Source organism: Leguminivora glycinivorella, chromosome 1 (assembly GCF_023078275.1).
Source record: "Leguminivora glycinivorella isolate SPB_JAAS2020 chromosome 1, LegGlyc_1.1, whole genome shotgun sequence".
Taxonomy (NCBI): domain Eukaryota; kingdom Metazoa; phylum Arthropoda; class Insecta; order Lepidoptera; family Tortricidae; genus Leguminivora; species Leguminivora glycinivorella.
The window spans coordinates 28,016,533-28,041,681 of NC_062971.1; the positions used below are offsets into that span (position 1 = coordinate 28,016,533).

The window sequence follows — 25,149 nt, forward strand, 5'->3', positions numbered from 1 at the left end:
TCCGGACCTTTGGGAGGCGTGCGCGGGGCCAAAGCCAACGCGTAGAGGGTATATGAGAGAGAAGGTGTTAGGATTTTCTACTTCGTGAGGTATAGGCAGAGGGAGAGCTTTATAAACGGTGTATTTTTCGGGATAAATCAATGGGATAATTTAAACAGAAACTAGCTTTCGGTTATTTCGGTTATAGTCATTGGAACAGGAAAATCCAAGTTATGATTTAAAATTGATATAATTTTTTAATAATAATTCCTTATATAAGTTAAAGGGTGAGAGGACTGAGGGGTGTAAAATATTCGTTTTGGAAAATAGAATTGCATTCAAGACAGAATCTAGGTAATTGGATAAACTTCGGTTACCGTGACGTCATTCAGGCGCCTGTAATCGATTACGATGCGCCATTTTCTTTGACCTGAGGCGTCGATTTTTTTAGGGACGATCCAGACTGGTGCACTCCAGGGAGATATAGAGGGTTTGATAATGTTTTGGTCTAGCATTTTCTTAATTTGCTTATCAACTTCTTGTCGATGACATTCTGGGAACCTGTAGGACTTAGCATTGATAGGCGCAGCGTTGCCTGTGTTAATGGAATGTTTCAGAGCTGGGGTATGAGTCAAGGAATCCCCTTCGAGGTTAAATATATCTGCGTATTTACTGCAACATTGTAGTAGTGACTTTCTCTCTTCTGGGTTCAAATGTTCGTGACGTATGAGGTCTAACACGCGCTGAATACGATTGGACTGACCTGAGGTTACATTGTTTACACAAGTAGTGTGTTCTGATGAGTCACTCATAAGAGCGGAGTAATCTATTGGAGTAATAGTGACATTACATTCTTTAATTTCGATGGAAGAGTCGGTAGTATTTAAAATAGATACGTTGGCGCGCTTGTTGCATTTTATAGTAACTATACAATTGGCTAAGTAAACACCGTCTTTGAGCTTGTGATCTAAAATGAGGCCCTCTTTGATACCCGCGAGTTCAGAATCTGGATTGGAAATAACACATTCTATTACGCCTTCGGATCGAGCTGGGATTATGTAAGATTGTTGATTAAAATGGATTTGTAAAGTGTGGCCCTGTAGGGACAGAGTGTTAGTTCTATAATCTATGTTGCATGTGAAGAATTTTAGGAAATCGTTACCTATAATGCCGTCATATTTGAGATTGACTTCGTCTTTAATGACGTGAAACTTGTATGAAATAGTATCATCTAGGAGAGGGAATTGTAATTGTGAGGACCCTAGTGTTTCACAATAAGAGTCTGTGTCGTTTATTCCTTTAAGTTTAATAATCTCAGAGGAAAGGCATGGTTTTTCTTTGAAACTGGAGTATTTTATAATACTGACACTAGCGCCTGTGTCGATAAGGAAACAGAGAGGTTGTTCAGAGTCAGACATCGTCAAGTATGTGTAAGGCAAAGATATCCCTTTTTTCAATGAATGAATTTCGTAACATGGTATTTCAGATACGGTATCGTGAAGAGCAGGGGCAGGTTCTTTCTTAGACTCGGTGGGCATTTTTGTGCTTGATTCAGTGAGAGATAATTTAGGTATTGATTCTAAAGATGAGGAAGGGCTTAGTTTGTTTACGTTAAGGTTCAATAGAGACTGGGAAGTAGGACTCCCTTTGGAAGGAGGTGTGAGATTGTCATGAGATTTAGAACGACTCAACTGCAGTCTGTGTGGTTGAGATGAACAAGGAATAGTAGGACTCCGAATTTGTGGAGATGTAAGCTTAGCATTGGATTTAGTAAGACTCAACTGCATTCTATGTGGTTGAGATGAATAAGGAATAGTAGGACTCCGAATTTGTGGAGATGTAGGCTTGGTATTGGATTTAGTACGACTCAACTGCATTCTATGTGGTTGAGATGAATAAGGAATAGTAGGACTCCGAATTTGTGAAGATGTAGGCTTGGTATTAGATTTAGTAAGACTCAACTGCATTCTATGTGGTTGAGATGAATAAGGAATAGTAGGACTCCGAATTTGTGGAGATGTAGGCTTGGTATTGGATTTAGTAAGACTCAACTGCATTCTATGTGGTTGAGATGAATAAGGAATAGTAAGACTCCGATTTTCAGGAGATGTGAGATTGGTATACAAATTTGGGAAACAGCGAGAGACAGTGGTCGTGTCCTTTAATAAAGGTGATCTCGGCAGACACGCGACCGGGATCTTATTCAGTTTAAATGATCATCATAATTAGTTTCTAATTGCACTTCGCAATAATGCGTATTGACCTGGTTACCCGGTGTGTTTGAACTTTGAGCACCGGCATTAGCTGCTGACGCGAAATTTGAAGCGCCGCCGCCGTTAAGGCGCATATTATTAATGTATTGTCTCTTGCGACACTCATTTATTGTATGTCCTACATTTTTACAATAGGCACAGACCTTTGGTTTATTTGGGAATTGATTTGGAGGATAATCTGAGTTTGTAGGGGGCCTGTTGAAAGAATCGGGATGCTGACGAGGTTTTATGTAGTAGGAATAACGTTCCTTTTTAGAATGGAAACATTCAGATGAGGTATGGCCCGGTTTGCGACAGACGTTGCATGTTTTAGGTGTTTTAAGAGTGCTACGGTTAAGATTAAATATCTTTTCTTCCTCAATCGCGTAACTGATTCCTTCATTAAGGGTAGAAGGGTTTTGACTTCGGACAATGTGTGAGAAATCGGGGTTTAGACCGAGAAGGAAGGTATTAAGGGCAAGATCTTCCATGGCGGCTATGCGACCCGGCAGTTGTTTTGCATCTTGACAAGAGTATTGAATATCGGCTAAAATTCTAGTTAAACATGACTCGACGCGCAGCGAAATAATCTGTGACTGATTCAGTAATAAGTTGCTTACATTTTTGAAGTTCTAAAAGTAAATGTATGGAATGTTTCTTTTCACCAAATGTAGTTTTAAGAAAGGATTTTATTTCGGCCCATGATGTGAAGGTTTTAGGCAACACGCTAGTTGAGCTTTGCCTTCTAATTGTGACACAATATATTTACATAATACATTCTGTTGTTCTGTACTGGCTAGGCTTATGGCGTTTTCGCAATTTGTTAAAAACGCCGGAAGTGATTCGCGATCCCCGTTATAGGGTTTGATGAATTTGGTCAAAACAGATAGAGTTACTTTGTCACTCATTTTGATTTTGGAAATTTCTGGAACTTGTTTAATTTCGTTTTCGGTGTCAGATGAACTTTGTATGTCTTTGACCGTTCCGGGGCTGAGATGCCCATCACGGAACAATGGTGTTCCGGACCTTTCGCGGGGCCGAAGCCAACGCGTAGAGGCCCTTTCGACACTTTAATGAAATGTAAGGGGTACACCGAGCGGATGTTGCCCTTGCCCGTATCATGGGACACACGCAGAGGCAACATCCGCCAGGGTGTAAGGACTATTTGAGAGTTAATGGAATCTAAAATGAACTGGTCTATTTTGATGAAAGTGATGGACTAAATACTGGGCTATGGATAAAAAACCGGACGCCTGCCTAATAAAACGGTATCCAATTTTATTTCCGGCAGACGGTGACTCGTCCCCACAAGATGGGCCCCCACAAAAAGCGACATCCAAGATGGCTCAAGGCTATTATTATTATTATTTGTATGTCTTACCATATCTCGGGACCATGGGGTCCCGGACTTTTGGGAGGCATGTGTGGGGCCGAAGCCAACATCACAGAGGCCCTTTTAGACACTTTAATCTAAAGGCAAGGGATACACGTGGCGGATACCATCCCCGAGCGCACAATATGATACATCCGGAGATGGTCCCCGCCAGGTGTAAAGACTATTTCAGTGCAGCACTTTTGTGCTGCGATGGGAACTAAGGTCATAGGCTACTGTTGTGCAAGTTGGATGGACTGGATAATGGTCTATGGGGAGACTATCGGACACCTGCCATGACAACTAGTCTCAGGATTGTAAAAGACAGGCGGTGACTCGCCAACTCGTTGAGTGGGCCCTGCAAAACGGCCGCACGCACGGTGCGACAACAGAGCAACACTGTGAAGAGTGGCTGAAAGGTTGTCGAGAGGTGAGACTGCGCTTTCCAGATCCCAGTGATCCGTTAAGCCACTGTACCAACTCGCGTCTTATGCACATTTTCACTTCCACCCCTGGAGCATAGGTCCCCTCTAACGACTCCACTCTGGACGGCCAAAGGCAAGCCAGAGGTAGAGGGCTGTCCCACCCACCCGCCTTACGGGTAACAGAACTCCCCAGGAGCACTCGGGGTCCGTGGGGTCGCTGTTCCCCCGTCAGCTCGCCACAAGCTGCCCTGCGTTGACTGATTGCACTGGTAAAACCAGTGGCCCCCTTATTATTATTATTACTAGCCCACATTGTCCCATTGCTGGGCAAAGGCCTCCCTCTTACTCTTCCACGTATCCCTATTCTCGGAAGTCTCCCACCAGTGTGTCACAAAGGCATCGAGTTCGTCCCGCCATTTCTGACGTGGTCTACCTCTTGGCCTTGTAATTTGTGGTAACCAACGGGTGGCTGTTTTTGCCCACCGGTCATCCGGCATACGGCAAACGTGTCCTGCCCAATCCCATTTGAGATTCTATTACTTATGTGTTGCTATTTAGTAAAATAGCAAATTGAAAAATTGTCAAACCTGTTTTTAGAAATTTTACAAAATGCGCAAGTTTATAGCGCACGTTCTAGTTAGTGGGCTTAGAGTACGAAGCCAAATGCAGAAACGCTAACGATATTATTGTTATTGTAGCTAGCTATTTCTATCGCTCTTCGGTATTGGCGCGACAGAGCCAGACTGCGTTTCGATCGGCGTCTATCGTCAACGATTGTCATTTCGGCTAGGCCGGCAGGTCCATCTACTGATGTGCCGACGGAAAGTTTCCAAAATTCTGAAATTTTCACATAGGAAAACTTCGGAAACATTCCATACTTTGTATGGACAATTATATGGACGGAAACTTTCCATTTCATAAATTTAAATTTCCTTTATTTTTCGTGAAAGTTTCGTGAATTTTTCAAGAAAACTAAGATTTTTTTGGAAAGTTTCCGCAACTTGCATATCACTCGGTCCATCATTATTAGAGTTAACTGTGACACGTGCTCTAATTTGTAATGCCATATTATAAATGGTTAGATCAAGTCGCAGAAGAAGTAAAACGAGATCCGAAGCAATACAACTACCTAAACGAGAACCAAGTTAAGCTAAACTTTGTTATGAGGCAGATGCAGAAGCTCCACACTATTAAAACTTTAAAACCGGCCATGGCCGAGCGTGTCGGGTTAAGCTCAGTGTATAGGGTTCCGTAGTTTCCCATATTTTTTTCAAAAACTGTTCAACCTATCAAGTTCAAAATGATTTTCCTAGAGTCTTTATAAAGTTCTACTTTAGTGATTTTTAGCGTTCCGTAGTCAACTATAGTTTCGTCATGTCTGTCCGTCCGTCCGTCCGTCCGCGGATAATCTCAGTGACCGTTAGCACTAGAAAGCTGAAATTTGGTAACATATCAATCACGCCGACAAAGTGGTAAAATAAAAAGTGGAAAAAAATGTTTTCTTAGAGTACCCCCCCCTACATGTAAAGTGGGGACTGATTTTTTTTTCATTTCAGCCCCAATGTGTGATATATTGTTGGATAGGTATTTAAAAATGAATTGGGGTTTACTTTAATCGTTTTTTGATAATATTAATATTTTCGGAAATAATCGCTCCTTAAGGAAAGAAAAGTGTGTCCCCCCTCCAACTTTTGAACCATATGTTTAAAAAATATGAAAAAAATCACAAGAGTAGAACTTTATAAAGACTTTCTAGGAAAATTGTTTTGAACTTGATAGGTTTAGTAGTTTTTGAGATACATACGGGAAACTACGGAACCCTACACCGAGCGTGGCCCGACACGCTCTTGGCCGGTATTTACATATTTTTTAAACTTATGGTTCATATTCAGTAAGAGGGGGGGGGGGGGGACACATTTTTTTTTTACTTTTGGAGCGATTATCTCCGAAAATATAAACAATATCAAAAAATGATTTTAGTGAACCCCTATTCATATTTAAATACATATCCAACAAACAATAAACCTACCACATGTTAGGGTTGAAATGAAAAAAAAAATCACTCTCCATTTTACGTGTAGGGGGATACCCTAATAAAACATTTTTTCCCCATTTTTATTTTACCACTTTGTCGGCGTGATTGATTTACATATTGTTACCAAATTTCAACTTTCTAGTACTAACGGTCACTGAGATTATCCGCGGACGAACGGACGGACGAACGGACATGGCGAAACTATAAGGGTTTCTAGTTGACTACGGAACCCTAAAAAATTGCTCAACTTTTAAAAAATCCGGCTAGAAAAGCCACACATCGAGAAAATTTTTCCCATTTTTTATGGAAATGAAATTTTTAGTTCAGTGGGCCAGAGATCAAATCTATTTGAAATGTACCTAAATGTAAAAATTGGAGTAAAAAGCTTTAAAAAAATCCTCAGACTATCTCGCTCTTGGCTAGCGTGGCTAATCCGCGCTGTGCTGAGTAGTTGGTGCGTTTCTAGCGTCACTCTCATGGCAAAATGACTTTGGTCTCAACATTGACATGACATGACATGACGTGACAAAGGTACGGGCACTAAAAATGGTTCCCGAGCAGTGGCGTCATTGAGTTTGTTGTGCACAAATGTAAGCTAAACGTGCAGCCTATGCGACCAATAGCGTGCATCATGTGTACTCATCAACCAATTGCATTGAAATTTTCCACCAAGGCACATCAAACAAAAATGTTCAGTCGAAATAATATACATGAATTGCCTTAGCCTTACTATTAATTTTATGTACCAATACGGTTAAAGAGATTTAAATCGAGCAATATGATTATCATTCTATGAACTTAGGCACACCTCAGACTGTACTATTCTCCTTATACTGATCAACATTTGTTCAGTGACTTTTAAAAATTATGAAGTCAAATTTTTAATTTTTCATACAAAATATATTAAATGTACGCCATTATTGTTGTCATTGACGTTGTCTGTCACACTTTAGACTTAACAGAATTCGCAATACATTACCTCTTAGAAAAAGCTTTCAAGGGTGATAAAAATCAAAATACAAGTTATTTTTAAAAGTCGCCGAACAAATGGTCAGTATAAGGAGAATAGGTGATAAAAGCGGTGCGTTCCTAGCACACAGTCTAAGGTCGTGTAGGTGAATGCGTACTATGCTTGTATGAGTGAAATATGACAGGTCGATAGGTAACTATGAGGTAACCGAGAGGGGGTGGGCGGCACTTTCAGCGGGGAGCGGGACTGGCCATACTGTACGATAGTACTCTTTATTATACTGTGACTTAGGTGTCATTATTTCACGGCATCATAACATTCATGACCTAGTTGCTAAGACTAAAGGTTGAGACCTTTGTACTCCTGGGGCGTCAAGCAACTAGGGCTATAAATATCTCACCTGTGGTCCCGGACCCACTCGTAGATGTGGTTCTGAAGGCCATGGTTTGCAGCAGGGCCAGGTTCAGGCGCATCGGCCAGCGCGCCTTGTATACGCGCGGTGCGCTCCCACCGTCACAGCCATGGCGGACAGGAGCGTGAACAGTAACAAGGCTACGCATATCTCACCTGTGGTCACGGAACCACTCGTAGATGTGGTTCTGGAAGGCCATAGCCTGCAGCAGGGCGAGGATCAGGCGCATCGGCCAGTGCGCCTTGTACGCGCGGTGCGCGCCCACCGTCACACCCATGGCCGACAGGAGCGGAACAGTAACAAGGCTACGCATATCTCACCTGTGGTCGCGGACCCACTCGTAGATGTGGTTCTGGAATGCCATGGTCTGCAGCAGGGCGAGGATCAGGCGCATCGGCCAGCGCGCCTTGTACGCGCGGTGCGCCCATAGTCGGTGCGCGCCCACCGTTACACCTATGGCCGACAGGAGCGTGAATATTACCGCTGTAACAAATTAAAATTAAACTACGTAATTAAACGGAAGAGTTTAATGAAAAAAAAAGTACATTTCGATACAAGTGCGGAAAAGAGGAAGTTCGAAACGAGTGGCGATAAATTGAAACACGACTGAAGGGAGTGTTTTAAATCTACACGAGTTATGGATTACCTTGTATCGTAATGTACTATCAGCTGCAAAATTGCATGACGAATTTATCAATGAATTCATTCAGGTAAGGTAAGGTGGGGAAAGATTGAAGGGCTTTTCTTGAGGGGTAAGATGAAATATGTTCCGTATAATGAAGCACCACGGGCGGCTTTCCATCTTATCCCGCAAGGAAAACCCTTCAATCTTGCCCCACTTTACCTTACTTACTATTGTTTTACAAGGGAGCAAAGTCGTTTAATCGATAGTTGCGAGGGTTTTAAGGCACCAAGATTAAACAAATTTGACCACCGAGTGAAACACATTTTTAGTACATATTGGTCTTTTTTTTACGCACTAGTGCGAGAAGTGTGTCATTTCATGTCAGGTCGAAACTTTGGAGGGCCATACTGTACTAAAAAACGTCGTACGATACACGTGCAAAAAGGAAATTCGTAACTCGTGTCGATTTAAAACACTCCCTTCGGTCGTGTTTTAATTTATCGCCACTCGTTTCGAACTTCCTTTTTTACGCGCTTGTATCATAATGTACTATTTTTAATAAAGTAATCACACCAGAGGATAATACTAGACGTAAAAAAAATGAAACCATAACATAGTCAAACGTAATTTAATCAATCAATTTGCATCGGATTACTGTACGAAAGCTTTTCAAGCGGCTTTGTACCGGATTATATTGCGTATAATAAAATTATCTGTACCAAATTAATCTCTATGTTTTTGGCGCGTCCAGTCAATATAAAAACTAGTAAAATAGTTTCATGTTATGTTGGAATCTTTAAATGTACCTAATTAACCTGCAATTGCGGCTCTAAAATGTAGGTACATCCGAAATATATTACTTGTAGAACTGAAATTAGTATTAGTGACTGTTTTAGATTCCTAAAAACGACTATTATTTGTACTTTATTTTATTTTCTTTATTTGAAATGTACATTTATTCCTGTTTGTATCTGCAATAAAAAAAACAATTGTACACAAAACATAACATTCGAGTGGGTATACGTAAACATACATCTAATTTACCCCCTTAAAAGTTCTCACTAAAAATAATCGGTTATAAAATACCTACTTAACATTACACTAACATTATTAACAGTATTCTAAATTGAAATACCTTTAATCTGATTGAAACCTTTCTTAACGCAAATAGAACTTAACTGACGTTTGACGATTTGGAATAAGTTATACTAATGAACTTAATTGCATAGAGAAAGTGAACAGCGCTCCAGCCCTCCAAACTGTTACCTACGGGCCGATTTTTGAGTCTCACGCGTTCGAATTCAGAAAATTGTCGCTGAAAATAATAGGCAAGTCACCGTTTTCAACCGGTATTTTAGTGACAAAATCCCGTATGCGAGATTCAAAAATCGCCCTCAATTCAAAAATTCAAAGAGGACGACATTATAGAGAGTTACTGTCGAAGTAAAATGTGTAATCACAGTGCATAGACTGCCATCTCTTGACACAGGCTTAAAACTTTTGAACCTCAGTTTTGACAATTTGGCCCATATTCTTAGCTTGATATGTTTTAAAATGTCAAATATTATATTAATATTAGCGCCATCTAGCTGAGCGTACCCCAAAGGTGTAATGCTATCTAGGCCACCGTACCTTTTTCTGTATGGTACTGAGGTACCTACGTTTTTTTCTTAGACTTTATCTGTCTATACGGAGTTACATAGGTCTTTGCTAATATGATTTAAAATCAAAGTAGAAAAAATCGAGTAGGTATATAGCCCTTTCCAACCCAAGAACTAGAGGTTTGCTAAATAAATTTTGAATTTTAATGACATATGTTAAAATTGACAATTATATATTATGTTAACAACCCGCTAACAACCTCACGATCGATCGTATCAGCTCGGGTGTAAAGGGATAGAGAATTCAAAGAAAACTTTGTGGTCACATTGCATATGCCATTCTTCGACACAGGTTTAAAACTTTTGAACAGTTTTGACTATTTTGCCCATATTCTTAACTAGATAGGTATGTGTTAAAATAATCAAATATTACTCGTAATATAACGCCATCTAGCCGAGATCAACCAATGGTGCAGCGTAGCGCCATCTAGACGACCATAAGTACATATATTTTGATGGTTCCGTACGTGTTTTTCGTATATCTTAATAAAAAATTTAGAACCAAATATTACGTACATTTTTCGTGACATTCACGATATCGAGTTACATATTCAAAAACATCTAAAGGTCATGGTAGAGATTCTCATACTTCTTATGAGAATTTAACGACTTCCACGCAGGCAAACACGAGGAACAGACCAGTCTAACGGATGTTTAAAAACTTCGGCCTAAAATGACGACCAAACTAACGGTACAGTTTCCCATCCACACAAATTTGGGTGAAACAAATAACACGCGAGACGTAATTGGACTTAATCTAAGTTTTCAAACTACCACAATGACTTGAGTGGGTACATTACCTTCATCAACTTTATGATTGTCGTCAAGTTATAATATTAAGTTTGCTAGCAGATTCCCAGAATGGTTTCAGATAGCTCCAAGCCAGGGCTAGATTAACGGTAGGTACAGTTATTAAACACAAGATTTTGATTAACAACTGGAAAATATTTAATAATGAATAATTCCTACAGAACTATATTTTAAACGAAAAGTAGGTAAACATAACATGAGTGTTAAGAGGTATACCGTGCCTACACTGCCTACATAAATCGTGCACACTGTCTATTTGTAAGTTAGCATAGATTTTTATGTACAGCTTCGCTGATGCAAATTTTATTCTAAACGTAAACATGACCTAATAAGAATGATACATACAGACGGCAAAAAACACCAAACTCATTTACAAAATATATCTTACACAAATCTTACCAAAGACAGGCGTCCATAGCTTGACTCTGCCGGTGAAAATGAGATAGAAACCGTAGATTAGGCCAACGTGCAGGTATACAAACGCCAGAACGTTTCTCCACACAATCTGCCATCTGAAACGAAAACACTTTCTTAATTTATGATCCATAGACTATGGCGAATAGTACCTACAATAAATAAAACAGTTGAGGCTTCATGGCGAGGGGTACGCAACTGTCTCTGTTAGCACCAATTCGGAATAGCGACGATGAGAGATAACTAATTAACTACCCACGATACGCCACGCAGCGAGAACTGCGTGAACGATTGATTGTACAAAGTTCCCAACTTTTTCACTTCGCTAATGTTTTTTTTTACGGCGGCTTGGGTACCTACAATCCTACATACTTAGCCAAATGCAAGAAACGCGTACGATAATATCGTTATTGTAGCTAGCTATCGTCTCTATCGCTCTTCCGTTGGCGCGACAGAGCTAGACTGTGGTTTTATCGGCGTCTAGCACCCTAGCGTCAACGATTGTCATTTCGGCTAGGCCGGTATACGTTTAATCGTTGGTTTTCGCTCGCCATGGTTAAATCAGCAGTTCTAAAGGTCCCTTTTGTTTGGGTTTCTTTTGATCCGTACCGAAAACGGCACACTAACAAGTCCCGTAATCAAAACCCTAAAAATATTGCACACTTACGCTCGTTTGCAATATATTAAACTTCCGCCCAACGTTGCACAATGTATCTGCTATTATATTATTTACAATAACTCTAAACACTACTCTCGCGTCGCTGTGGCTGAGGAGTACCTGCATAAACATTGCAATGGGCACAACAGCATATGCTTAGTAACACCGTATCTACTTATACTTTATAGGTAGGTACCAAGAATTAGCTAACGTCACAACGTTAGACAACGAGCGCGATGTCACTAAAAGAGGGCGGCTAGGTACGAAAAGTACGAAAAAATATTAAAATAAAACAGAAAGATGCATTATTTGTGCAAAATATTTCGTTAGTGTTTTAGATATATGTATATTTTTATTATTGTACCTAATATTAATTAAAGACAACTAAAGTGAATAATTGAACGACATATAACCGTTTAATGACGAACTCGAGAGTCTCGAGACCAATGTTTGCAATTATTTCTATCGAGCCGATTTAATTAAATCGTGTATCGAGTATGGCTATGTGCGTTGAAATATAATGAATAATAACATATAATTTACTTGCCTCACTAAAACTAATAATTTGTCTTAAAAAACTGCGCAAGTAACATCAATTTTGCGGAATTGGGTGTTGTCAGCCCCTTAAGCGTTTGTGCATTGGGCTATGAACCCTGGCGGGACAGAGCCAGACTGCGTTCTGTTTGTCACGTAACGTCAACGATGGTCACTTCAGCTAGGTCGGCTATTGTACCTCTCACAATGACGAGGCTCTTGTAATTAAGACGAAAAAAGGACAGGCCGCGCGAAAACGCCTTTCATACAAACTTTACAGGGCTTGCCTTTCCCCCCGGATGTTAATAAATAGTACATTGTGCAACAAGGGGAGGAAGTTGAATATTACTAACGAGAGTAAGTTAGTAATATTCATACTCCCCGAGTTACACACAATGTTTTTCATCACATTTGAGAGAAAAATACAGAGGAAACAGTCATAAGGCAAAACCTTCAACCGGCGGCGTTGCGACTTGCGACCAGTAGTGTATCTTGATCTACATCAGATTATTCATATTAAATCCATTGTTTTTGGTAACAAACACTTTTTGAACGAAAACGAACACGAAAATACTGCATATAAATTAAATGCAACGTTCATAAAAGCATATAAATCATAATAATTGAACTAAAATTGTACTTATTTTTATGTTGTACTCTCCGTTGCTAGGCAACGGTGGGTGCCTCGCGTACGCCCGCGGTCAAGCGTGAGTAGAGAGTAATTGTCTGATTGTAAATTATAACAATTTATCTGAGTCAAATTTTACGAAATTAATGCAAAACACACTGAAATTATTGTAAAACATAAATAAAATGCATTTTTCTTACCGTATAATATATTTTATAGCTTAATAGTCAATTTTTTGTTGTGCAAGAAAAATCCTTGGCAGATTGAAACATCCTTTGCCTGAAGTATTGTACGGATTGTATTAATTTTTAAAACTAAATCTATTATTCCCTTGGGAATAAAATAGTACATTATGCTTCAGTACACGTAGACGTAATGATACCTTTAAACAGCAAATGTGATGAAAAATATTTTAATATAAGTAGATGCGTATTCCCCAGACCAGAGTTATATGTACTTACGTTTGATTTTCTTTATTATAAAAGTTAAAGCCACTTTAAACAATGTAAGTATATTTTATACAATCGTGATATAATACAAAGCTTTTCAGTCGAGTTGTTTAGGCCACGAAGCTTGCTGAGAGGCCTAATAGGACGGTACGGTACGAGAGTGAAAAACTTAATTATTATCACTATTGTAAACAATACTTGTTCTAGGAGTCATTTTCATCATCAATGGATGAACACTATCATCATTCAAGTTAAAGTTAATTTTAATAGCATCGTTCACTCTTGTATCAACATCGAATTTCCTGATGGCAACCAATTGTTTGTAATAATAAAATAATTGTCTCAGGTCGTTGATTGGTCGATAAAGCGATAGATAAAAAAGAAAAAAAAGTGTAGCGCCACCTCTCGACGAATTCGCGAACTAATTAGCCCAGCTTGCGTGAGGTATTTTATAATGTTAACCAAATTCAACATTTTTTATTTTATTTCAAAGAGGATCGAGTATTATAGAGAATGACTGTCAAAGTAAAATGTGTAATCACAGTGCATAGAGTGCCATCTCTCGACACAAGCTTAAAACTTTTGAACCTCAGTTTTGACAATTTGGCCCATATTCTTAGCTTGATATGTTTTAAAATGTCAAATATTAATATAAGCGCCATCTAGCCGAGAGTACCCCAAAGGTGTATCGCCATCTAGCTCACCGTACCTTTTTCTGTATGGTTTTGGGGTACGTTTTTTTCTTAGACTTTATCGGTCTTTACGAAGTTATATAGGTCTTTGTTTTATTTTAAAGTAGGTGTATTATGTAAAATTCCGTAGCTAAAAATTTTAACACCCTTATTCATAAACGTACACTAAAGTATCCAGCCGATAAAGTTCGTTTGTCCCTTTCTATCACACCAATACGTCGGAAAGGGACAAACGAAATTTATCGGCTTGATAACTTTAGTGTACGTTTATGAATAATGGGGTAAGTAAGTAAGGTAAACATCAGAAAGGGTGAGTAAAACAATCTGAAAGGTTCTAAGTTTTACTTAAAGGTTTTTTTAATCTAATCCAAATTTGGTTATGGTAGCTAAAAAGTATACAGAATAGTATAACGCAAGTTTCTAGCGGGAAATTACTAAATAAATATTATTTAGTAAATACATTATCTATTGTTGTATTTTGCCTTGGACCTTGTAGTACCTGTAGGTACTCTTGTATATGCGAACTAAAGCCAAGCGATAAAAGGTAGATGAATAATGTCAGATTGTACGACAACGAGAGAAGTGAGCCGACTGTGCGAATGAGTCGCGCTTTCTTACGACAGAAATTGCTTGACAAATATACCGGGTGTACCTGCCCGGTAATTAATGGACAACCTTTTAACCACCAAGAGGGCACCTTACAGAAAATCGACATTAAGGTTTAGTAAAGTCGCCTGGTTTTCGAGATTTTCACACTTTTTAAAATTTTAGGTAGTAGGTATTAAAATTTTAAAAATTGTGAAACCTTAAAGTCGATTTTCTGGACCAGTATAAGGTGCCACTCTTGGCAAATAAGGGGTTAAAAGAAAACGAAACTATGGCGTTGCAGTGACAGGTTGCCAGCCTCTCGCCTACACCACAATTTAACCCATATCCCATAGATTTTCTGGACCAGTATAAGGTGCCCTCTTGGTGGTTAAAAGGTTGTCCATTAATTACCGGGCAACCTGTATAATATCAAATCGTACGAGAGCAGCGAACGTGTGCAGGCAGCGAAGGGAGCCGACCGCGCGAATGAAGCTAGGAGCATACTACACGGACGTCCGTCGTAAATCGACCGCGACCGCGACCGCGACCGATCAGTGTGCACGGAACAAAACATCCAGCGAGCCAGATTTCGATCGGACGTCCATGCGCTCAAGGCCACGTCCACGTCCGTCGACCGATAGTTTGCACGGTTATGTGTAATTTCATTGTCCAGATTCCCGTCCGCGGTCGATTTACGACGGACGTCCGCGTAGTATGTTCCTAGCTTGATGAGTTCGCGCGGCGAATCCCGCGTGACATCGTCCAATTCGTCCATCGACAATTCGACACCCCTCCTCCCAGTCCTCCCTCCCACCCGCCCGCAGCGGCGCACGGTGTCTCCGCCCGCCTGTGTATCGTCCTTCAATTTCTTTACATATCGAAACTTATTACTGAAGAAGAAGGTTCAAAATTGAATGAATACAGGTGTATAGATATTTATGTAGCTGACCGTACGATAAAAAGTATAATTCATACACTTAATTGTAAAAATGTAATGTACTTATACGGATTAATTAATTTAATGTAGATAAGTAATTATTGATATATGGCAAAACGAAAGAAATTGTTTAATTTTTAATTTATCATGTTACTTCACGTACCTATTTACGTACTTATTTTAAAAACCCTAAAAATGTCTATTGAGTTTCTGCCACAGACCACCATGTGGTTTCTGCATATTCTGCGCTGTGCATAGAATTTGCAGAGAGCGCACGCGGCCACCGGCGCGGCGCCAGTGGACGCGTCTGTGTGCGTGAGCTAGGTATGCATACAACTACAACTGCTGTAGGCTATATATGTCTTGCGTGGGCGACGGTCGCGCGACCGTCGCCGTCAGGTCTCATCGCATCGTCTACTTCCATATCGATAAGGTTTGATTTCGTATGCGTCACATCGTCGTCGCGCGACCGTCGCCCACGCAAGCCATCGGCTTATCAGTCGCGGTCGTCAGCCGCGTCCGTAAGACGCGTCCCATAATTTGTTTCAAGCTTTATACACAAGTTTTCCTTTCAATAGCAATAGCTAACGTAACGCTTGGCTTGAGTAATAAAAACTGTATAGTTAAATTAATGAAATATGTATAAGTAGGATATTGAAATCTTCTTTCTTCGTTGAGCCATCACAGCTAACTTTAACTTACAAACGGTCTTAAGCACCTGCACTTCTGAAGGCGCTTAAGTCATTTTTGCTAATAAAAAAAACCACAACGTTCTATGAACATTGGTCAAGTGCGAGTCGGTTTTCGACTTTTCCATACAAAGAACTCATGAGCGCCTGAACGACTATGATGGCAAAGTTAACGTTTCGCACTTTCAAGACTTTACGTATATATCTCGGAAACGATAAGAGATAGAGCAAAATGGACTTCAGATTTGGGCTTTCGGTGGCACAAATTCTATATTTTCGTCAACAGACACCTTTTTTTGGACCGATTTGAATAAAATTTTGCTCAGTCAATTTATAAACGGTCTTAAGCGCCTCCTTTTTAGTACGAACTTAAGTCATTTTGTACAAATGAAAAAACATTGAACAAGTTCTAAAAAGAAAAAGACAGAAATGAATTTCTTTATACCTGTCCAACTCGCTTACACAATTTTAAGACGTTTAGTAACTACTTGCAGCGGCAGTGAGTGAAATTCGCAATCTGAGTTTTTTTCTCTTAAGTTCGACTTACGCTTGACTGCAGATTTCTAATAGGTTTTCCTGTAATCTACATGGAGAGGGCTATCTCGTGTATTTTTTTGAAAATTTTACGCTAAGTACTTTCGGAGATAAGGGGGGGGGGAATGGTCATTTTTTGCTTATTTTCTTAAATTACTTCTAAATTACAAAAACAAAAAATATAAAAAAAATATATTTCAGATGCTGATAAAATGCTCTTTCATTTGATATGTAACACAATATAGTTTTAATATCTTTGATTTTTAATTTTCAATTTTACCCCCCAAAAGTGACCCCTGTGATTAAATTTAATTTAATTAAATTACATGTCCGTCTTTGGGCCACAGGTTTACATACGTGTGCCAAATTTCAAGTAAATCGGTCCAGTAGTTTCGGAGAAATCGGCTGTGACAGAGGGACAGACAGACACGCGAGTGATCCTATAAGGGTTCCGTTTTTCCTCTTTGAGGTACGGAACCCTAAAAATGCCAGGTATCGCAAATTAATATAGAAATTGTATGAAGTTCTAGTTTTGAAATTATTACAGTTAACTAAAGTGAACTGTAATTAAATATTGTAGTTGACTAAGCGTCAAAGACTATCCTACACTGAAAAGTCAGCACTTATAGTTTAGTCTGTGGTGTCCATTGACAGATTAAAGTCGACGAGAAGAAAAGGTTATATTGCCCTAATTATTATTACATAAAAATCAAAGTTAAACGTAGATACGTTGTTAATACTAATAGTATAAAAAGGTATTCCATAATCTTAATATCCAGGGAGGAAATGAAGAATATGTTTGTATGGATAACCGGCTTTCCTCTTAAGTGGAATGGCATGGGGGCACCCGAAACTAATGAGGAAAACTGTCAGGGGAACCATTACTTACATGTATTGTCTTTTATAATGAAAAATAAATCTTATCCAATATCCACAGGCTTTTTGGCAGCTACTGTCCCTGGAGCGAATTTCCGTGAGAGTTAATAATAAAAGAAGAAACTGACTGACTGACTGACATATCAACACACAACCGAAACCGCTGGTCCTAGAGATTCCAAATTTGGCACATAGGTTTCTTATAAGGTGTAGAGGAGCACTAAGAAAGGATTTTTCAAAATTGACCTCCTAACCAATGGGGGACTAAAGTTTGTATGGGAAAACAAGATTAGATTAGTACCTACGCGTGCAAACCCGCGGGAAAAAGCTAGTAGTTTATATAACCTTAGCTTGAAATTATGAAGTCGATTACATATCTAGGCCAGTAAAGTAAGAAGTGGCTCTGAATACATGTAATTGTTGGTCGAGTCTGAGCCGAGGTGAACAAACATGTGATCTGAGGCTTTCCTATTTACTGACCAAGATGTGTGCCATACTTGTACCTATTTTCCTGTTCGACTGAGCCGGGAAGCGGAAACTTCATTTAGCGCAGCGGCCTGAAATTTAACGATTTCCGGCCGGAGGACGGAAAAATTGTTTTTTACATCGTAAAGTATTTATTATACTAAATTCAAATGTCAGTTTTCTAACGTCTTTATTTGGTATGGATTTGTTCACATTGTTCCATTAAATAATATGTATGTTATGTATATTATGTGCATATGTTTGCACTTTACTCGTGTCCTTATTGACTACATTGACTGTACCCAATAAAACGAGTGATGATTTGGCTGAGATGGAGTTACATAAGTTGCACCAACTTACATTGTGATTTTAAATTGAGAACTCCGCGCGCTGATTACCATTTGCCTGTCAAACGTTTTACTACATCCGACGTAAAAGTACTAAAAGCTTGCAAGTGCAGAAACAAAAGTTTGTCAATAAACTTACGACTTATAACAATAGTGTTCCTACGGCTTCGTTTTGAATGATTTACTTAAACATCTGTGTGCTAATACTGCTAATGCTAACACATGTGTATTCTGTGGTTGATTCATTGTAATTGTAAGCACTAAAGCGTTATATCTACTTGTATTGGTCTTCTAGTGTTTCTATTATACGAAGTGAGCTTTAATAAAGTATGGTTAAACATATTCAAGAACAGCTAGGTAAGTCAATCATAAGATTCATAAGCATACATAAAAAAAAATCCTAGATGATATCGGCAATAATCAGAATCTACCTATAAATGTATATGTGTATGCACACATGCCAGTATTTGTATAACTATAATACGTTACTAGTTTAGTCATATAGTTATATGACTGGATTCAGTCTAGTGAAATGATTGTAGGTAGGAGTGCGACGGTGCGGCAGAGGTATAGTTATAACCCTAGGGATATAATTATATGCCGTAACATAGCTAAACAAAAGCGATTCATCACCATCTTACTAGGAATATAATTATAATACGGTAGGTACTAGTTTAGTTATATAATTATCCTAGTAAGATAGCAATAAATCATATTTGACCACTGATTATTATCAAAGTGAAGTATTCGTCATGATTTGATGAATCTATCTGTACAATAAGAGTTTTGAATGATTCACGGTTATTTTCATTAGACTTATATTGACCATGATCGTGAGCTCGACAAAAATCAAAAAGGTAATCACGGCTTATATCCCGATCAATATGTCTAATACTTTACCACTTTTATTTGGAAATACCGAAAATCGAGAAATAATAATCTGCCTACTCATACATTTCGGGGTGTTACTCGTCAACGTTATTACGCTACATATATCAGTAGCATTTTTTGTGATTTCAGGATTTGCCTCGTAGACAAAGTTATTCAGTACACTACATAACATAATACGAATACTTATCTACCGAGTGTTCCCTATAACACGATTAAATAAATAATACCTACATACATTAAATAATAAACTATGCACTTAGATAATAGGTTGCATATCGCATATATTACACATGTAACTATTAATACTAAGAATTAGAGATGCGGATAAGATATCCAAATAACTAATGAATCTACGGTTGTACTCATGTTATTATATCGGGCTAATTTGAAGGTCCATCTTCAGGCATATCTTAGGAGTTCACGCGGCGGCAAACCACGGAGTTTAGCGATATAATAAGGTGAGTGAGTACAACCGTAGCTCGTAGATTCATTAATTATTAAAATTCTGAAAATTTCACATGATATTAATTATGCTGTTAAAATTACTCGGTTTCCTCATGTTACTCTGTGTATACAGAGTGGGGCCTGTAACAAAGGCGAAGAATTGAACTGTAGGCTATTTCTCCTTATACTGATCAACATTTGTTCAGTGACTTTTAAAAATTATGAAGTCTTTAAATTTTTAATTTTTCATACAAAATAAATATTAGCTTCAATGTACGCCATTATTGTTGTCATTGACGTTGTCTGTCACACTTTAGACTTAACAGAATTCGCAATACATTACCTCTTAGAAAAAACTTTCAAGGGTGATAAAAATCAAAATACAAGTTATTTTTATAAGTCGCCGAACAAATGTTGATCAGTATAAGGAGAATAGCCTAGAGTTCAATTATTCGCCTTTGTTACAGGCCCCACTCTGTATAATACCATTTTAAGCACACATAGCTAAATGTATCTTCATTAATCTAAAACCCCGTTTAAGACATTGAATAATACTAATCACCACGGTTCGCATTAGTTAATAATTTCCTCCACAAAAATCGCATTATTTTAATGAATGGCTTATTTGTTTAAAAGATTTCGATTTAAAAGCAATTATGATAACGATGGTTGTTTAGTAATAGGATATTCCTACTGATGCATTTCTAAACATGAATAAGCAAATAATAATATTGACTGTTGGACTGTAAACTTAGCGTACCTACGCAACTTCGTTTGAGAGGTGTCTATTTCTGCGAGTTCGATCTATTGGGGTTAAAATACTTAGAATAATCCTTATATAGGTACGTATTACAGTTACCTGCCGGCCTAGCCAAAATGACAATCGTTGAGGCTAGACGCCAATCGAAACACAGTCTGGCTCTATCGTGCCGGTTAACGATATTATAGTAAGCGTTTGTGCATTTGGCTATGCGTGCCCTGCCACAGTGATGATGATGACACTGATGACCGCAAAAATATCTGATACGGTCTTATTTTGTAGAACCATAGCAGCGTAGGTGTCACACATTTTTGCGACCTTTAAAGAGATACATATTATATACAAATACATATGTATTATATGACGGGTGACTGTTTAATAGCTGGAAGCAATTTCGTATACCTACTTTAAAAACATAGTAATATCTATTACCTATGTAGTTACATCACTATGTTGATAAATAGAGCCTTATTTTACTGTCAACGTTATTATAATAAACCCAAAATAATTACGTTATGACTGTTATAGCATTTATATGTAGATCAATTTGAAAGTGCACCTAACGTGAAATAATTCAAACGTCAGCGCGGACCAATGTGTTTATTGAGTTATGTTTATGGCGAAATGTCTTTTGATATTTCGCTTTCCGGCGAAGGAAAACATAATGAGGATATAATCCCATTAAGGCCTAGTTACCTTTTGGGTTGGAAATTCCGACGGCAGTAGCTTTCGTAAAAATGAATGCATTTGTCAAATCATGAGATTAGTTGTCAAAGCGGACCCCTCGTGGACATCAGCCATGGCAAATGCTGGAATAACAAAGGAGGATTATGTTTATACAAGTTGAAGCGACTTACTCGTAATCTCTCCGCTTGCCAATCCTTCCTGACAGGACGGCGTTCATGTTCTCGTCGTCCACATATTTGTTCTTGGCTACGAAGTAGCTGCCTGCCAGCGCGAGCGATGTCCCGGTCGTCATTGTGGAGATTCTGAAACAAAAAAAAAACTTAAGGTTATTTTTCGTTTTGTCTACGGTTGAAATACCTAGGAGCCACCCTGAATAACTTTTTTTTAGCTAAGAACCGATTTCCTGACGTTAGTCGAACCGTACATGCCTGCTAGCCGACGACGCCAGACGCCGACAAAAATGCAGTCTAGCTCTGTCGCGCCAATACGTAAGAGCTAATAGAAATAGATAGCTACGAAAGAGATATTATCGTGACCGTTTGTGCATTTGGCTAATACGCACGCTGAACAAAATCGTAGGCACCTCGGGCGCGCTCGGTACACCAGGCGGACCAAATTTAGCTCGCGGGCCGGGGCTTGGAGCGAACTAATAGTCCAGCCAAGTCAAAAAGCCCACTTCATGCAAACTTCAGCAAGCGGTGACGGCTACGGGAGATCGAGACCGATAGAGATAAATTATAGGAGCTGCTAAACAATGAACGCACGATACCTACTCAGTAATGAACTGACTAAAAAGAATACACTTTAGTTATTATATTAATACTAAACACTTCAAACACAGTCATACATCATATCCTGTATCAGTCGTCAGATTCGATCTATATCAGCATAATATTTATAATAAGCATGTAGGTATTTTAAATTTCATCGCGATCGGTCATCAGACAATATGTCAAATTTAAGTTCCAAGATTTGACCCAAAACAAAACAACAAAAATTCAAAAATCAATTAAAGCTTGTAAACTCGTTGACCACAAACTCGGCAAAGGGTTCAAAACATTGGAATGTATAATAAATTTATCATGCGACATATAAACCGCTGTTTACATACATAGTTTTATTACATGACAAATAAAAGTAAAACAATAAGCAAAACAAAACAAAGAAGAACGCGCTTGTGTATTTTATTTTCTTGAATAATTATCATTAAAGACAATATTTTGCTATTCGAACTTACGTAATTAACAGAATCTAACTTTGGTAGAAAATATAATTTTACCAAAGTTTCATACACAATAAGTATTTTAGTGAAACTAAAAGAAAGTAATGTTTATTACGGAGTAGAAATTTAATAAGGAAAATTTGCCGGAAAACTTTACCGAGGTATTCGACGTAGGCACAACACACCCACGACGAATCTTTTTATTACGAGTTCAAACATTAGTACATTGTGCAACAAGGGAGGTAAGGGGGTCATTAAATACGAGTGTCCTGAATATTCACGACAGCCGCAGGCTGGAGTGAATATAGACACGAGTATTTAATATCCTTACCTCCTGAGTTACACAAAATGTTTTTCATCACATTTGAGAGAAAAATCCAAAAAAAAGTCATAAGGCAAAACCTTCAAAGCAACGACGGCGCAAAGATCAGTAGCGTATCTTCATCTATATCAGATTATTCATATTAAATTCCATTGTGTTTGATAACAAACACTTTTTGAACGAAAACAAACTCGAAAATCCTGCATATTAATTTAGATGCAATGTTCAAAAAAGCATATAAATCATATAATTGAACTAAATTTTCACTTATTTATCATTCATTAATTAATTTTGATTTGTTGTACTCTTCGTTGCTAGGCAACGGTGGGCGCCTCGCGCTGGCACACGGTCAAGCGTGAGTCGAGAAAATATTGTCAGATTGTAAATTATAACGATTTATCTGAGTTAAATTTAGGAAATAAATGCAAAACACGCTGAAATAATTCTAAAACATAAACAAAATGCATTTTTCATACCGTATAATATCTTTTATAGCTTAATAGTTACATTTTGGTTGTGCAACAAAAATCCTTGGCTGATTAAAACATCCTTTGCCTGAAGTATTGTACGGATTGTATTATTTTTTAAAACTAAATCCATTATTCCCTTGGGAATAAACTAGTATATTATGCTTCAGTACACGTAGACGCAATGATACATATAAACAGCAAATGTGATGAAAAATATTTTGTGGGAAACAAGCCAGAATTAGAAGGAAACCGTCGATTTTGGGCCACCAATCCACCATAAGTAACCATTGCCTTTATGTTACAGTACAAAGTTGAACAACATAATTATAAGGAAGGGAACCAGGGGGCCAGGCCAGCCGCCGTAGCCAAATGGCATTTCTGCGACGCGAAACGCCACCGAAACGCCGCAGAAATGTAGTCTGGCTCTGTCTCGCCAATACGCAATAGCAATAGAGATAGATAGGTACGAAAGAGATATTATCGTGAGCGTTTGTGCATTCGGCTACGCACAACTACAACAACCAGACACTTCGCGAGTTTTGCGAAAAAACTTGTGCGCGGTAGGACCTCATCCCCATGGACCTATGTACCTACTTTCAATGCCAAGGTATAAAATTATAGTCTTTACCAAGGCTCTTGTATTTGTTATGTTTTAAAATTTTGGCACTTTCTGCCCGCCGCTGCGGCCGCTTTATATTAATTACCTAGTCTGTTGGAGGTGAAAAACGGACATGTGAATAGGTTTGTTAAATAAATTAAATGCTTTTGTAATACAAAGACGAAGTTTAGTTTGGGTAAATGCATTGATCTGCAGTTGAAATATGTGTTAAGAGTTTCAACAAACGATGTAAACAGGCCAATTAAACGTAGAATCAATACACTTAATAATGTAAGTTATTTAATCGATTCATTTTGCTCGATCGTTTCTGTAAGTACTTCTAGTATTGATGCAGAGACGTACAATGTGCAACGTGTTAACTCGGCATACGGTTTGCCAGAACGTTTTAAAGGCAATGAAAAAGTGTTACGGTATTTGAAAGCCCTAGTCGGTACTGTATAGAAATAGAACCAATCAACTTCTCGCGAAAAACGAAAATATACATTGCACAAATTTCAGTTGCCTATTGCAAACAGTTGAAAAAGTGTCAAAACGTTATAAAATGCTATTATTGTATTATGTATTTTTCCTGCTCCCGTGCTGTTATTCGTCATTTACAGTGTCGTGCATAGATCTTTAAAACGCTACATAAAATATGCCAGCCCCCGGCCGGCTCCCCAACCACGCATACGTTTATAGACTAGCCGTTAACACATTTTCGGCTTCGCTTTCGCCACTCGCCTTTTTTGATCTCTTTAAACGCCGTTTGCAAAGAATACTATTATTCGTACCACTTTGCATGATAGGCAACATGTATGGAGGGATCCGAGCGATAGCAAGGATAACAGATTTTTGTGTTTCGTGGACGGCTTAAAACATCATTTTGTACAATGCCCCGTGATTGGATCACGACAATAATAGACAAGTGAGCAAAATGAGATATTTACGGCGAGGGCGTACATAGGATTCAATTATAGAATCAGCGTAGTGAGGGATTCGACTGCAAGGTGCAAAGTGCAACGCAAGGTACTTTTGATACAATTTGATACATACTGCTTTGCACATCACTTATGAGTTATGTGGGAATTTATACGTTTGTTGCATAAAGTACTATTTTCTACTCCCGTGTTGTTATTCGTCATTTACAGGGACGTGCATAGATCGTTAAAATTAAAACCCTACATAAAAGATGCCCGCCCCCGCCCGGCGCCCCGCACACCCACGCATACGATATAGCTCTTAAAGCATTGTTAGGAAGCCTTTAAGGGATATAGCGGGCCGCGGGGCGCCGGGGGCTGGCGGCGGCGGCGGCGCGGGGAGTGCGAGCGACAGGGTGAGGTAGGAACCGAGGGGAGGCCGACGCGTCAAAATACAGAAAACAGTGTGAATTTCACGAAAGTTGT

At 38.7% G+C, this 25,149-nt stretch overlaps 1 protein-coding gene across 1 annotated transcript in view; it reads right to left on the bottom strand.

Moving 5' to 3' along the window:
• Window positions 1-25,149, bottom strand: part of LOC125226201 (acyl-CoA Delta-9 desaturase) — a 56,571-nt gene that overhangs the window by 13,465 nt on the left and 17,957 nt on the right. The window contains exons 2-4 of the mRNA XM_048130123.1: window positions 21,305-21,436; window positions 10,941-11,053; window positions 7,766-7,928 (exon numbers count right to left, since the gene is read on the bottom strand). Coding sequence (XP_047986080.1) covers window positions 7,766-7,928; window positions 10,941-11,053; window positions 21,305-21,426 — 398 coding nt within the window. The 5' untranslated portion in view covers window positions 21,427-21,436. The remainder of the gene's footprint in view (window positions 1-7,765; window positions 7,929-10,940; window positions 11,054-21,304; window positions 21,437-25,149) is intronic.